This window comes from Labeo rohita, chromosome 11, assembly GCF_022985175.1.
Source record: "Labeo rohita strain BAU-BD-2019 chromosome 11, IGBB_LRoh.1.0, whole genome shotgun sequence".
NCBI lineage: Eukaryota > Metazoa > Chordata > Actinopteri > Cypriniformes > Cyprinidae > Labeo > Labeo rohita.
In genome coordinates this window covers 1,606,383-1,623,106 of record NC_066879.1, presented here as the reverse complement: position 1 = coordinate 1,623,106, position 16,724 = coordinate 1,606,383, and the positions used below count along the sequence as shown (strand labels likewise).

The 16,724-nt window shown below is 36.9% G+C and overlaps 1 protein-coding gene across 1 annotated transcript in view; it reads right to left on the bottom strand.

The window, feature by feature from the left end:
• The window catches only part of cpne5b (copine Vb), a 119,745-nt gene that overhangs the window by 27,532 nt on the left and 75,489 nt on the right, over positions 1-16,724 (bottom strand). Inside the window, exons 8-11 of the mRNA XM_051122691.1 lie at positions 10,811-10,914; positions 9,995-10,099; positions 2,804-2,845; positions 2,634-2,709 (exon numbers count right to left, since the gene is read on the bottom strand). Of these exons, the coding sequence (XP_050978648.1) occupies positions 2,634-2,709; positions 2,804-2,845; positions 9,995-10,099; positions 10,811-10,914 (327 nt within the window). The remainder of the gene's footprint in view (positions 1-2,633; positions 2,710-2,803; positions 2,846-9,994; positions 10,100-10,810; positions 10,915-16,724) is intronic.

Sequence of the window (16,724 nt, the reverse complement as noted above, 5' to 3'; positions counted from 1 at the left end):
AAGAATATGAAGAGTTATATGTAATGTAATATGATATATGTGACCCTGGACAACAAAACCAGTCATAAGTAGCACTCTCCATCATAACAATGTATGGATCAAAATGATCAATCTTTCTTTCATGCCTAAAATCATTAGGATATTAAGTAAAGATCATGTTCCCTGAAGATATTTTGTAAATTTCCTAACATAAATATATCAAAACGTAACTTTTGATTAGTAATATGCATTGCTAAGAACTTCATTTGGATAGCTTTAGAGGCAAATTTTCTCAATATTTATTTATTTATTTTTGGCACCCTTAGATTCCAGATTTTCAAATAGTTATATCTCGGACAAATATTGTCCTTTATTCAGCTTTCAGATGATGTATACATTTTTAAAAAATTGTGACTGGTTTTGTGGTCCAGGGTCACATATAAGAGTTGGGTGGATTACTTAGAAATTGCAGTCCATTACTGATTCCAAATAGCATGATAAAAATTGTAACATAATCCATTACATTACATATTTTGGGTACAGACTACTTTTTAATTATTTTTAGATTACTTTTTACCAAAGTCGCTTATCACATTAATTTTAAATAGGATCTAATACCATATTGATATAACAATACAAAAAGTAAGAAAATATATTCCATTTGTTTAAATTAATAATATGAAGTACATTAAACACTATGTTACTTCAAGGTTTCCCAAGCTGGGATTTGTAAATAAACCGCAGGGGCTTCATAAATGAGTAAATGAGTAATTTTAGGATAACATCAATCAAAATAAAACATTTGTTTACTTGCATGTCATGTGACCATTAAACAACAGAGAATGGTGAACATGCAAATGTGATCCTTAATTATTAAAATATTTATTTTAAAATCTCAGGTTACTTCAAGTAAATATATTAGGTGAAAGATGTTCAGATGACAGAAAAATTTGGAAATGTCTGCATTACATGTAAATAAAAAATAATGTAAATGTGTGTATTTTAAAATTGTGCATTTTTATGTGGAAGACTTTCTGAACATAAATAAGCAGTAGACTATTTTAGAAAGGATGAAAAAGAGGAATTAGGGAGAATCAACAAATTATGAATAATATATTGCTATTGTGTGAATAATAAGTAATCATTTAATCAATAAATCAGTAATTTAATCTAATTACATTAAATTAAAAATTAAATTTAATTTAATTTTTGGAATCTGATTATGTAATCCAGATTACATACATCAGCTACTACCCAGCTCTGAATACAAATTGGGAGTTCTGTCCGCAGCATTAGTTGTGTAAGTAACAGTAATAGTGTTGCTTGCCTTCTTAACTTTATATGGTACTTTCATTTCCGAGTACCATCATGCAGTGACTCTTTACTGTATATTACACCACACTTATATATTGATAGGAAACATGAAGGAATGCTGGACAGGCTATCCATTTTTTGACAAATTGATGCTGAGAAGATAGATTTGGTCAAGATTATTGTTTCTAGAAGAAAGAAAAAAAGACAAAGGCAGCACGAGAAAGAATAAGACAGATAATGATGCTGAAAAGCACACAAATGGAAGTGGAACCATCCAGGTGACCTCTTAGCTGTAAGGGGTGAAGTAAAGAAGAAAAGACTGGCAACCCCTGGTCGTCCCCCATTCATCTCCAAACACAAGGTAATCAATAGCTCAAATAGACTCTTTGTGCTCAGATGAATGCAAGCATTGGGACATGAAAAGAGGTTTTAAACATGTTCGCTGCAGACTCGTGACCCATCACCCCTTCAGAGTCACAAAAACCTGAGATGTGAGATTGCAGAGTGAGATGTAAATCTAAAGTGTCATTAATGTATAAAAAGGTCATGTACTGTAATAAAATGTTTATTACACAGTAATAACTATGTTATTACACTGTAATTACATAATTTCCCACACATGCTCCAGGCAATACAACCTCTTATGTCCAGGAATATCTGTACCCTAAATAATACAACAGAACTCATTCCAAGGTCAATAAACCAACTTGACGGGTTTGTTTAAAGCCTCAACCACATACCGCTAGCTCCCAAAGAGACACTATGAATGTTTTATCAGCTCTGATTGCACAGCTCCCAACAACATTTTCACAGGCCACCTGAATCACTGCTTCTTCTGCCATGAGATATTTTATAATGTGTCGGTGATGTGTTGGCATCAACACATTACAAGGTAGGAGTGCTGGGAATGCTTGCAGTATCAGATACCATCCTTTGAAGAGGGGATGGTAATTCACTGTAATAATGCAGAATCCCAGGAACGCTCTTATAGTAATCCCCATTTGCATGCTTCCCAAGGGCTTTGATGACTGTACCAACCAATTACCAGAGAAAAACAAAGAAGAGACATTTAGATACCTGCGACACTGAATGTGGATGGGGGTGGCTGAAGAAGGAGTGTGAAATATCCATAAAAAGAATCTTAATTTAGAGTTAGAAACTCATGCATAGAACATTTTTACTGTGTTTCTTGGATTTGAGGAAACAGTTTGAAGAAAAAAAAAAGCATTTGTATGGCTTGGACTATTTGACTTGCTACATTATTTTGAGTCGTATTTATCCAGTAACACATCTGAAGTTTTATGCACTGAATAAAATATTCTGTGTGGTCGACATCTCACCTCATATACGTTGAACTGGCTCTGACCTCGGGCTAACTCTCTGTAGCTGGTGGTGAATTCACCGATGAAATCATGGCTAAAAACATGAAAAGATTCACAGATTCACTATAGCGAAATATAACGTCAACTCTTTCTTTGTTATTCACATCAAAAGCCAGTCATCAGCTTACCTGCCATCACGATCCCAGTCATACACTTCCACTTTGATTGTTCTGGAAACAGAAAAAGCCAAGGTGTGTTTGACAAATCAATACACTCTGAGGGGGGAATTCACTGGAAATTTGCATGCACTGTCTACGTTTTTTTAACACATGATTTACTAAAGGAATTATGCATATTAGGTAATGGTGCCAACACTGCTGAAAATCAAGAGAATGCAATTTGAATACTGCGATGTTTAGGAATCTTTCGACCAAACACCTTAATCAGTTTTTTAAAATGGTTAAAGTGCAGTTGACTTGACTGGGTTTGCCCAGTTATAATGTGCTTCCTCTTATGTAATAAATTACTGCTCTTACAGTCAAAAGAAAATGTAAGAATACATGCAAGAACAGTTTGCCACCTGCTTTTTGTGCAAGGAAAGCAGCATTAATTGCATCAGCTAAACTGTGGTGGGTTTCGTTTTTACTGTATAATGAGCTTAACTGACATGAAATTATAACCAATCAATTAACATATTTAGAGATCAGATTAGCATGTACAGGGTGATGATGCATCATCCAATATTGAAAAGATCATTCAAGCTCAAAACTGTTGGAATAAATCTCACAAATGTAACTAAATGTCATCCTAACACATTTGTTCATGTCTATGCTCAAAAGAAAATTAGAGGTTATTAAGAGTTAAAATAGGTAATCGTACCGGATATGTAACATTTTCAAGTACAACAGATAATAGTGACAACATCAAACTTTTCCAGGAAAATAATGAACATTATGTTGTGCTGATTTAGGGGGATTCCACAGCTAATCAATTCAGAAACTTGTGCAAGACTTGGATTGAACATATTTCACCGTGCTTTGATTGGTCTCTCGCTGTTAAGGCCTAAATTGAGTCATCAGTCACAATTAAACAAAAGCAGCACAGGTCTGCAAATGCATCCTGTGGCAGGTGTTCGCTCAACGGCTTACATCAACAAGATTTACTGAAAAAACAGAGCTTGCTACTACCCATAATAATGAGGACGAAACGCAGCCTCTTAAAGCTTGCTCATTAGCACGACAGAGAGGTATTTCAGAAAACTCTATAGACTGGCAAAAAAAATCTGTTCCTGTTTACTTCCTGTCTGCAAACAGTCCAGAACTCCCACACAAATCATTACAGCCGTTTATGGAGAAAGTGAATAATTCTTATGATTACACTGAGTCAATGCCCAGAGGGCACAGTGTTTCTGGAATAAAAGCACAAATGAATGTCATGGGGTGCCTCGCTCAGTTCTGCTGAGCTGTCTTGATGTTTACTTTGGGGCAAACAAATGAGTTGGCTAATATCTCCCTCGATGTCCATAAATTCGAAAAAGCATACCGTGAGCAGTTAATATCTTTCATGTTGTTCCAAACCTGCATGACTTTTGTTTCTTTTGTGAAACATAAACAGGGTCCAACGCAGCTTTAGACCCTATTGACTTTCATTGTACACTCTCAGAAAAAAAGGTACAAAAGCTGCCACTGGGGTGGTACCTTTTTAAATGGTACAGCTTTACAGTGTTGGGGAAAGTTACTTTTTAAAGTAACATGATTACAATATTGTATTAAAGCTGCAACCAGAGTTAAAAGGCCCTTGCAAAATTTGCTGAGAAAATGAAAAATAACCGACTTCCTGTTGGGTTTCAGATTTTGCTCCAAGATACTTTTTCGTAGGTATTGTTGTGTTACATGTGTGTACCGATTTTCATACATGTACGTGAAACGTGGCGGAATGGCCACTTTATTGAACGAGAATAAGTTTGCCACACCCACTTTTGAAACCTATATCAGATGTAAATGTTCACCAGTTCTGATGCGTGTGTAAAGTTTCATGACTTTTCAAGCATGTTTAGGCCCTAAAAATGTGATTCATTTTGGAGAAGAAAAAGAAGAAGAAGAAGAAACTGAGCAACTGAGATGTTCCCCACCGGTGCTCGGACCCTAATTACTCCATAAAAAAAGTAACTAACTGTGTTATTTAGTTACTTTTATGGGAAGTATTGCAATACATTACTTTTGCTTTACTTTTTGTCACCTGGGTTGTGCTTGCTTATTTATTTTTAATAACAAAAAACAAAAACAAAAAAAAAGAGTTATATATTTTTGGGAACCATACAGGCCCTTTCACACCAAAAGTCAAATAAATAAGCTTCAGCCTGAAGGAAGTGCCACTGTATCTGCACCTCACTCCCACTTTATCTCAACACAGGGACAGGAGAGGTGTCAGTGAATAGAAAGTAACTTGTAATGTTACACCCTGTGTTACCCCCCCAACACTGCACCTTTGCACCTTAAAGGTACATATTAATACCTAAAGTGTACATATTAGTACTTAAATGGCACATATTAGTACCTTTCGAAAGGGTACTGCTCCAGTCACAGCTTTTGTTTTTGTTTTTTTGTTTTTTTGGAGAATGTATGGACAAAAATCTACCTGGTCTCATTACAAAAATGCATAACGATAAGCACATATCACTGCAGTTTCCAACAGAAATGGCGCTAAAAGAGTGTATTTTTTTGGTTGTTTGTTTTCAGATGAACTATATGGTACGTTTTATGGTAAAGGCTGGATGGTATACTGTACAATAATCAATAATTACAACTATAGGTGTACACGTTACTAAAACACAAAGAGGTAGAAATTTTTATTTATCTGACATTTAAAAATGTTAAAACTGCACTACACCCAAACATACCTGATAGTATGAATAAAAGCGAATGTGATGTAAAAATGCAATCGCAAGCATGCCGTTATAGCTTGTTTTTCAATCTCTCATCTTTCAGTGTGAGTCATGTTTTCACAGGATTCGTACCCAAGGATTCCACATCCTAAGTCCAATTTCGTTCCGCCTGAGCTACCGAGCAAGCTCGTTATGTTTAGTGTTGTGTCCATTTGTACTACCCTGTCATGTACACCCACCCCAACCTTAAACCTACCCTTACTGTATTAAAAATACAGTGTTGCTGTAAACATAACTGTGTACGAAAACAATTCAAAGTGCTTGCTGTTTGACCATCTCTAGTGTTCATTTCTTTTGGAAACTGTAGTGTTATGTACCTATTGGTAAGGGTTTTTTTTACAACTTGCGAAAAAGTTCACACAGGTAAGTTTCTGTCATGAGACCAGGTTGACAAAAACATTGTTTAAAATGTCTACTTTCGTGTTTGGAATGTGTTTAGAAGCCATGCAGGTTTGGAACATGAAGATAGATTCTCATGAGTAGATGATAACAGATTTTCATTTTCGAGAACATCCAACAAGGGAACTATCCCTTTAAAAGGGTAACCGCTATACTGCCAAAGTAAAACTCTATCTGAAAAACTTTTCACCTCAACATTGCCGTTTGACTTGTAGGCAAAACTTTTGCACACCTCACCGGTAAGGCAAAGTGAATGCAATACATCAGAAAATCTCCTGTAGTCGAGGAAGCAACAAAACACGCTACCTCCGCGGATTTGTGGGCGGTAGCGTCCTTTGACGTTCGTTATCTTCAAAGTAGTGAGTCAGCACCTCTCTGAGCATCTGTCACCTGGGCGTCATGTTCCCTGACAGTAAGAGAGTGCAGCCGTCGAGACGGCTCCCTAGGCAGCTGTCTATCAAGCCTCACAACAGAGGAGAAGAAAATAGATTGCGCTCTGAGCCCAAACAGTGAGGACGGGAAACTGGGAAGGAGCTGTGCAGAAGACATTGAAGGCTGAAGGTACAATCCAGAGCTGCTTTTAATTCCCAAGCACTGACCTCAAACCAAAACGCCGATCTGAGTTTCTCATCGCTTCGGGCGTTGCGTGAAAAATGCGTTGTGTGGGATTGGAAAGCCACGTCGAATGTCAACACCAGCATTTACTGCAAAACTGTGGTAGTCTCTTGATAAAACATTCATATGTTTTGAGTTGCATTTTCAAACTCTGTTTGACAGTTGCCGTTTTCTAGCGAAAATCTGATTCCACTGGAAATTTCAAAAAAACTTTAGCTTAAGGGTTTCAGAGATAAAACGAGGCATATATCCTCCCTGAGGTTGATTACGAGTCTAAAGTAGAGCATCTGTGATTCATTTCATTGCCGTCTCAAATTAATTGAGATCAGAATAAAACCATGGAGACGTGTGGGGGATGCTTCGCATCTACTCTTTTGAAGCTCGGAATAGAATGGATGCACACTGACATCTATTTTAATGGGCTCTGGAGCTATAATTTGTTACCGTCTACATAAATGGCATGGGTGATGTATTGACATCGTCCTCTTTGGGAACTTCATTCACACAGATCGGCATAGTTCCCCAGGAGACAACCGCCTGTGGTGGCTCTGCAACATCATGTAATTTATGTTCCATATATACTCACTGTCCTGGTTTATTTCCCCACTGTTAACGCTCTTTCATGATGTGTATGGCCTGTCAAAGATATGGCCGTGCCTGATAGGTGGAGTGCCAGGGCTCTGCAGTTTGATAAGCCAGAGCAGACAGTTGGATACAAAAAGAGATGTGCTGAAAGCATTTTTATATTTATAAACGAAACAGTCTCAGGATCTCCGAATTTGTAACACAGAGCGACAGTTCACACAAAAATGAGAACTCTGTCAACATTTACTCAATGGGGTCCAGTACAATAATATGTATAGACAAAAAAAGATATTTCAAACAGACATTTTTCAAAATGCCTTTTTTATAATGATGTAGGCCAACCCTGAAGTTCACATCACTAAGGTTCAAAAAACCCAAACCACCTTTTTCCAAATGAGCCTACTGCATTTTTAATTATGAGAAGCATTTATGTGGAATTTCTATTTTAAAAAGACTTCAACAAATCATTTCAAACCATAAGGTTGTACTACAAATAATCTTTATCCATCAGTTTGACTGAATGAGCCATCTTGAGGTTGTATAGACTTTAGATCAGTGTTTGCCAACCACTGTTGGGCGCCAAGATGTCAGGTGTCCCATGGAAAATTATCAAAACATTATATCTCTATTATATTTTGTTATTATTATTTTAAATCTGTGCTATTGGTGATCATTATGTGTATTTTACAAATATTTAACCAATGAAATGCATTCAAAAAAGCTGGATCCTCAAATTGTCAGTCAAACCTCGTAACTTTGCTCAGCCTCCATTTAGAACGAAGTGCCACGACGCGCAGTTTGAAAGCATCTACTTCTTCACAGTGCAAGGGTAAATAAAGAACTGATGTCTGAATATGCATAGCGTGTTTTTTATTCATGAAACAGTGTCTATAAAGGCTAATGTTTTGTTTGTTTCAAGAGCAGAGAAGAGTCAGCATTTGTCGTCTAGTTGTAGCCAATACTCTTTTGTATGTTTTAAATATCCTGTGCGTAGCGGTTCATCTTTTTTGTCATGAGATTTTGTCCAAATATTAAACATCAAGAAAAACTGAGTGCCCGTATAGCTACAATAAACCTTATAACCTGTAAACTGATAAAAACGTAATGCGATCAATTTACTGCCTCAGATAGGGCACTTCTAATGACAGACAAATAGAGCCAAAATACCAGCTCTGATGACGCATTTTTTATTTACTGGACAAAAATCTTTCCCCCGGCCCTTTCTAGCTTTTTTTTTTTTTTTTAGTGCTTCGTGGTGTGCTGTGGGATTTTTTACTTATCAAAACTGTGTTGTGTCAGAGAAAAGGTAAGGTTGAGAAACAATGCCTTAGACCATAGACCATAAACCTTATCTGAGCCACTTGGCAGAAGAAAAAAAAATAATAATAATACTGGATGATTCTGGACGATGGAACCTAAAGTGCCTAAATGCTAACCCATTTCTGGGGTTTAGTCTATAAAAAAACACCAATGCTACTGCACTCTATTATGACCGTTTTTATTTCCCTAGTTGCAGAAAATGAAATTTCAAAAATAATGACTATTACAAACATGTTTCTATTGCTATTGGTTGAAAAACAGGCAGCCCAACGCTAAACCTTTACCACTGACCAATGTTGAAGATATTAGACCTTCTTTTTTGAATAAAAACACTATGAAATGTTGTCAAAATGCCTCACTTTCTGATTTGGCGTAGCATGCAGCACATTTCAGCACTGTGCTGCAGCGTTGTGGCTGTCATGAAAGATTAACCCTGGGTAAGCAGCTAAAGCACACACAGGCAAGAACATAATTTTTTGACACACAGTTTTGGTTCCTCAAGCTGATTGGTCGGGACAGGGTGGTGACCCTCGCTCTGTCAAATGTGTGAGGAGGTGGGCAGAGCATGTACTACTGTAGCGACTGTAGCGTTCTCTCTACAGTATCTCTATTTTTGAAATGATATATAATTCATTTCTAATGCTTATAGCATTTTCATGGAAATACGTAGACACAAAGGTCAAGTTCATGACTGACATTCAATAATTCCTTTGAGGTTTATGTAGTAACCATGGAGACAATCTGCTGGCATCCCTATAACAGTTTTGTAAAAGCTTATTATGAGTTAATTTGACATATTGTATGTATTTTAGTTTTGTTATACATCATTATATCTGTTTTTCAGTCATCTTTGTATACAAATACTCTTGAATAAGCTTTTTAAAAGGCACATATTGGCTGTTCTATTCTTCACATCATTTATGAGATTAAAAAATACATTTTGAGCTTGACGGGACTTGTACTAAAGTGCTTTGCATTGCACGTGCAATGCTGTACCAGGTGAGCTTCCGAGCAAGTTCACTACAACAGAAAGCCATATAGAGCTGGTTAAATGATGCAAACATCAAAATGTTTTAGTTTACAAATCATGCACTATGGTAAAACCTCCTATGTGTTTCAGTTTTACTGCCACTAGTGTTTATTTCAACTAGAAAATTTCAGTGAATTGTACAGTATAGCTACATAGGTAAAAGTATGTTTTTTCCAATGAGCCTATGTTGCACACATCACATGTCTCATATTTCATCTCAAGCTCTACTTCTGCTGTGTCCTTGGTAACCAACTACATTTATCTTTGAAAAAAAAAAAAAATATATATATATATATATATATATATATAGTGGCATATATAGTGGCAAAAATGTTGTTGATGTTGGAGTTTTCACATAAAGAGGGCATAAAAGCTACTACATTTATTAAAACATCATGTTGTTGAAGAGTTACCCGTACAAAAATCGCTTGCTGAGAGACCTAATGGTGTTATATAAGAAAGCTAGTGCTGGTCTGGGTACCTTACCTGTCATAGTCTCCATTACAGAGAGCTCTGACGGGAATGGTGAACGGCTGCCAAACAGGGTTGAGGGTGTTCTTCACCACCTCAGTCTTATGGCAGATCGTAAACCTTCGTGTTGAGTGAATGAACAGAAACACAAAGAAGTGAAGGCACTGCGAAACTTCTGAGGAAACTTGAATACAATTGACATCAGCCACCTGCTCTGTTTATCTGATAATGGTCAAAGCTGACAAACCATATGGACTACAGTATCAGCTAGCAAAACGTTACTAAGTCTATAAAAATCGGACTTTAGAAATGACATAATTCATGTAAATGATATAGTCTCCACAGGTATTTGAAATTTTAGCCTAATTATTAAACTAGCATTGTTAAATAGATTATTTAACAATTAATAATTAGCCCCTTCATCAGCACCCAAGAGCATCATTGAAACACCCCCTAAAACTGATAAAGCACAATCTGACTCATCTGAGCCTCAGCTTTTTTAGTTGCTCTGTTGAGTATTTTTGGTCTGAAAGACAAAATGGGCAAACTACATCATGGCTTTTGAAAACACGAAACCACGGTCACTTAAGTAAAGAGGCTTTGATGGAGAACTCTGGGTAACACCAGGACAGAAGGCCTTTTCCTCTGTACACACACACACAGAGTCATTTTCAGCCCATAAATTTCCCACAGAGCAGTGAAATGTTTCGCCGGTCTCACACCACGACGGTGAGGGTGGGCGTTGGGTATCATAGGAGATACACATTTCACAGGACCTATAGCTAACACATACTGTAGTTGTAATGTTTTAAATCAATGTGGGACACTTACGTGCCATCTTCGTTGCTTCTGTAAAAGACCATGAAGGGATCCGATTTCCCGAAAAAGTCCTTCTTGTCCAATTTGTTGGCACAGAACTGCATGGTTGCACTGTCCTATAAAGAGAGAAAGAAAAAAAAATTGTAGGGAAATATTTTTAGATTCTTTCTAAAACATCATTTTAATTAGATTCATAATTTTTTTACATCTCAAAAAGCTCAAATTTTAATGTTTAACTTTCCCAAAAATGTTTTAGGTAAATGCAATATATAGGTAGACATTTTTTGATTACACATAAATCATATATGTGACATAAGGGTCAATTTTTTGAAATTGAGATTTATACATCATCTGAAAGCTAGTGTAGTATATTAATATGTGACCATGGACCACAAAACCAGTTGTAAGGGTTAATTTATTTAGATATATACCATACATTATCTGAAAGCTGAATAAATAAGCTTTCCATTGATGTATGGTTTGTTAGGATAGGACAATATGTGGCCGCGACACAACCGTTTAAAAATCCGGAATCTGAGGGTACAAATCAAAATATTTAGAGAACCGTGTTTAAAGTTGTCCAAATGAAGTTCTTTTGCATATTACTTGCATATCAGAAATTAAGTTTTGGTATATTTACAGTAGGAAATTTACAAAATATCTTCATGGAACATGATCTTCACTTAATATCTTTATGATTTTTGGCATAAAAGAAAAATGGATCATTTTGACCCACAGAATGTATTGTTGGCTATTGCTACAAATATACCTGTGCCACATATGACTGGTTTGTGGTCCAGGTCCACATACAAAAAATTTAAAGATATCTGAAATATATTTTGCCCAGAATTCTTTTTTCTCCTATGGGGTGTGCAGAAATGACAGCAACAACATGAAATCTTCACTAATTACAAAGCAGAGAGAATAGAACCAAAACACTTTCATCTAATTCGTCTGGGAAAACGGGAGGCTCATTACAGCTAGATCAGTGATCTTGTTGAAGCGAACACAGAAACGAATGAAGCCTGTTAAGCTTTGGGATTTGAGCTCTATTCAGTGATGAAGAGTGCTGGTCTGTGATCAGCTTCTGCTTCACCTGTCATTATGAATATGACTGTGACTGCCATGTAGAAACAACTCTGGATCAGCAGTTTCACGCAACAGTAATTCTGGATGCGAATCAACTCATGCTTGTAATTTTTGGATTGGCCCTTGAGATCAAAGGTAAAGCACATTCAGTGCGGAAGATGTGTCTACTTCAACTAGAGTGAGGCCATTTGAGAAATTGCTCTATCCTGTTATTAAATTAAACTGCAAGTTCTGAAGCTCTGAAAGTTTCATAGACATTACATAAAGACATTTAGTTGCAAAATCACTGGCTGAATGGTCGTGTTTGCAGGGGCGTTTTCTCAGAGGAGACGTAAGAGACAGTCCTTCCTCAAAAAACCTGGATGAGAAAATAATCAACAGTACAAAAATAAAACAACAGAAAAATGACACAATACAAAATCTAATTGTGTTCATAATGCTCTCGTTTCTAAAGAGGCAGTATCTTTTTTAATAATGCCCATCTCTCATCCTTGCAAAAATCTGCTTAATATTTTCATGAAAAATGGGAAGCATTGTTTTTTTTAAGATTCTTTGTTGAAAACGGTTCAAAAGATCAGCATTTATTTTAAACATAAATCTTTGTAACATTATACATGTCTTAACACTAACATTTGATCAATGCAGTGCTTCCTTGAAAAATACAAATATCAATTTATTTTATAATAAATAAATAAAATCTTACTAAATCCAAACTTTTGAACTTTTTGATAGTTTACATCACCACTTTTAATCATTTCCAAGTCAAAATGAAAAAAAATATGCATGTAACAATTATACCTGCAGAAGTTTAGTGATAAAAAAAATATTGATTACTGACACAAAAAGTGACTACAAGTCTTCAAGTTCAAAAATGTCATTACAGCAGTTACGCATTATTGTACTAGCTATAATTTGGAAAAAAATGAAAATGTTTAAAAATGCGTAAATGAGAGTTGAATGTGATGTAACATAAAACACATTAGAATGTAAACATTTTAGTATTAAATACTACAGCATTAGTTGCTTGCTTATAGTGCAAGGTTCTGTGTAAACGTCAAATTAAAGATTTTACACGCATACACACACACAAAACAGAGAGAGGACATTGCCTTCTCATTTCAGAAGCCTGCAACACGCCACTGGCTGTTTGGTCTTGGCAGTAAGGCGCTTGCAAAACATTTTACAGTTTAAATGCCCCCCCTGTGTATAACACCTCTCTGACATAAATTGCAGCACTTTCTCCCCACCACAGCGCTGCTGCTGCTTATTCTGACCTAGAGGTGTGGCACTGCGGTTAGACGCACTACTGAGTGTGAATGCCATGTGACTTTATGCTAAATCCAATACGCAATATCTCCAAGAGAGCATTTGACCGTTATAAAACGCATCAAGATGTCAAATGTATTTCTTCTGAAATCAAATAAACAGCGTTTTCCTTTGATATCTCGGTGTGGATGCTCTAATGTGTTCATTTTCTCCTCATCGACCCCAGACAAAGAACTCAACACGTCTGACACCTCAAGAAAGCTTCTCTTGTTTTCTTGTTTGTTATAGCAAATGAGCCTTGCCGTTGTTGTAGGCAAACAACAGTGTCTTTAATTGAGTCATACTTTCGTTTCCCGTTCATTTAAAATATCTGACTGAAGCCTTTCCGTTTGACAGCAGCGGTCAGAGTCTCTGTGCTGTTTTTGATGACTGACACTGTTCAAATGAAAACGTCTGGATTGTCTCATTCTCAGCTCTGCGCTCACAGAGCTCCCTGGGAATCAATTTTCACTTTCCCTGGTAGTCTCGCTCAGAAAAAGTCTTACTATTTTCCCTGAGTTTTAAAGAAACTTCATCGTGTGGATTTAAGATTGTAATTTGTTGTTGTTGTTTCTTGCATAGGAACACTATTATTAAACATTGTGTCAATTAGCTCCAGACATTTCCACAGCTGAGAGACTTTCCAGCATTTTATCTGAGCTTCAGTGCACGCTCACAAATGAGTCAAAGAGAAGAAAGACTACTAGACTTCTGCAGTTAAGTGGACTCGAGAGTAACAGCGGTCAATAAAACAACACCCGCAACAGAGAAAGTAAAACAAGAAACACAAAGTGTTTAAAATGCCATTCATAGCTAATTTGGATGTTTTTCTCCAGGTTTATATATATACTCTAATGGTGGTTAAAATAAAAGTACTACACAGCACAAGCTGATTAACTCTGCTGATTCTGCAGCTAATGAGCTGTTGGCTCAACGATTAAATAGTGTGGTTCAGTGTTCGCTGTAAGCCAATCATGAAGTGTATTATCAAAGTTCCTCTTAAACCCTCCACCTCCCCCAACTCCACCTGTCTAGATCTGTTATGGGATTTATGTATGCCTATTCATGCAGCATATCTTACAAGCTCGCAGCAGAGCGTCTGTGTATCTGTTGGCAGTAGCAAGTCCATAATTGCTCAGCAATAGCAACAGCTTGCAATAAAACCAAATACATTAAAATTGTCATGTCCATTAATATGCTAGAACTATTCCAACAGTTGTCATGGCTGAATTATATACAGAATGTCAGCCTTCATAATTCAGAAAGGAGGTCCCTCGCAAAAGGATCATCATTTTAGAGCTTTTTTTTTTTCTAAATATCTTTTCACAGAGGATTTATGAGGTCCAGAATAATTCTGTATGCTCACAGGATAATGACTGTAGCATGTTGAATTTATTGTTTTGAAGAATTTGAAAATAAACATCTCCTTTTCTTTAAAACAGCATGCATTAAAGGCACAATATGCAAGTTTTCGCCACTAGAGGGTGCATATTCAAAACAAACAAAGAACAAAAGGAAATCATAGGAGTTGTTGTCCGATGCAATCCGTCGGGACTCGGGCTAATGGATTAAAGACTTTTTAAGGTCACTGTAGTATGAAGCATGGTGGGGATGAAAGTCGTGGAAGCAAAACGAGGACGCTGGAGCTATTGCTAATGAAGGACGAGTGCGATACATGGCTTGAAAGCAGCAAGCTTTAATTATAACACAGTCAAGTGATTCATCCGGCCATGCGTATGTAGGTAAAAGCAGCGCTGTTTTATCATACTAGATACATTTGAATGTGTTGAAAGTTCTGTTATAATGCTACTCTGTGTGTTCGTCACCTGTCTAATAAAATGCAAAACAAGTGTCTTTGGGGTTTCCATGTTTTCTGCAAAATAAAAACAGAAAATCAAGTATGTGTGGCGTCATTGGCAGGCGTCGCAATGACATGGCGCCCGTTAAACTAGCTAAAATTGCTTATTTCTCTGGTTTTAAACATTCTTGGAAACATTTGGGATAACCTAAGTATGCAAGTCAGCAAAATATATAACACTATTCTAGTGTTTTTTCGATTTTTTAATCCTTTAATGATTCTTGCACAATAAGAGACATTAGTAAGCTTCATTCATTCTGCTTTCATAGTCATTAAATCAAACACCTAGGCTGCATTTACATTACATGGTTCAAGTGACCCAATTCCCAATTGTTTTACCCCTCCATGCAGCACAGATCGAACATGACCTATTGAAAAAACGGCATAAAAAATTACATGTATTCCGATATTCTCAGATTGGTGTTAGGCCTTATTCAAATAAATCACATGAATCAAAAGTGTGCATTTGTGTCTGCCGTGTAAGCAGACGAATTGGATATTCCCCTGTCAATGCAAGTCATATAGGTCATTGAAAAAGCAATACTGGAAAATGACAGCAACTCAGATGGATGCTTTTCTGGTTCATTCGTCTATCTTGGGTTGTTTCGTCAAGTGTATGGTGTATATAGGATATACAGCATATAGTCGTCCATAAAATCAGATATTATTGACAAATCAAAATTGGGCATCAAGAGCTGCAGTGTAAGAACTGATTCTGACTATTAACAGTCTTAAAAGGACAGATCACCTCCAAAAAACATAAAAAGAAAAGCATAAAAGAAAGCTTTAGTTTCCACAAAAATAAAATGGAAGTCAATGACCACTTAATCTATTGACATTGTTTAAATTATCTTCTGTTGTGTTCTGCAGATGGAAGAAAGTCATACAGATTTGGAACATCATGAGGGTGAATAAATGATTACAGAATTTTCATTTTTGGGTGAACTATCCCTTTAACAGTCAGGCAACATGTTTTACAAGTGGATAACAACAAATCAAGCCCAAGCTCTTAAAAGCACACCGTGTTTTGCAAACTACATGCTCTTGCGTGAATGTGAAGGGCTGAACTAATGGCTAATCTAGAAGCAGATGCTGAACAGCCCTGTTATCTGCACAGCTCTGGTGTCGGAGCACTAGATTGCTCTTAGTAAACAAACTTTGTTGTTGCGAGCTCCACGACCTGCAGAATACTGATGACATGCTAATAGACATTTACTGCTGATGAGTGCACTTTCACGTTTATCATACACGAAGACGCTCTGCTTCGAGAGCAATTAAACGTGCGGTTGCTCTAAAGGCTAATTCCTGGACTGCTATATCAACATATTCCGAGGCTGTTTTGAAAGCACTTTCTTCCCTCCCCTCTCTAATCGCTTGTTAGTGTCCTCCAAAGTCACTCGCCCTTGTTACAACACCCCAACCCTTGTGTTTCCAGCTGTCCAGATAGCGTGGCATGGCAGATGAGAGCTATCACGTCCCTTCTATCGCCTTCCCATAAAAAGCCCAGTGGCAAATGATGCCTTGGTGCCTTTTCACATGACAACCTTCAGGAATCTGCCAGCTGTAGAGGGACATAACACTTTAAGAGCAGCTTTAGGGTTCTCACTAGAAATCATCAATGACACCCGCTGAAATGAGGCGGTATGAATATCCGCCTCAAGCGTAGACACCCTA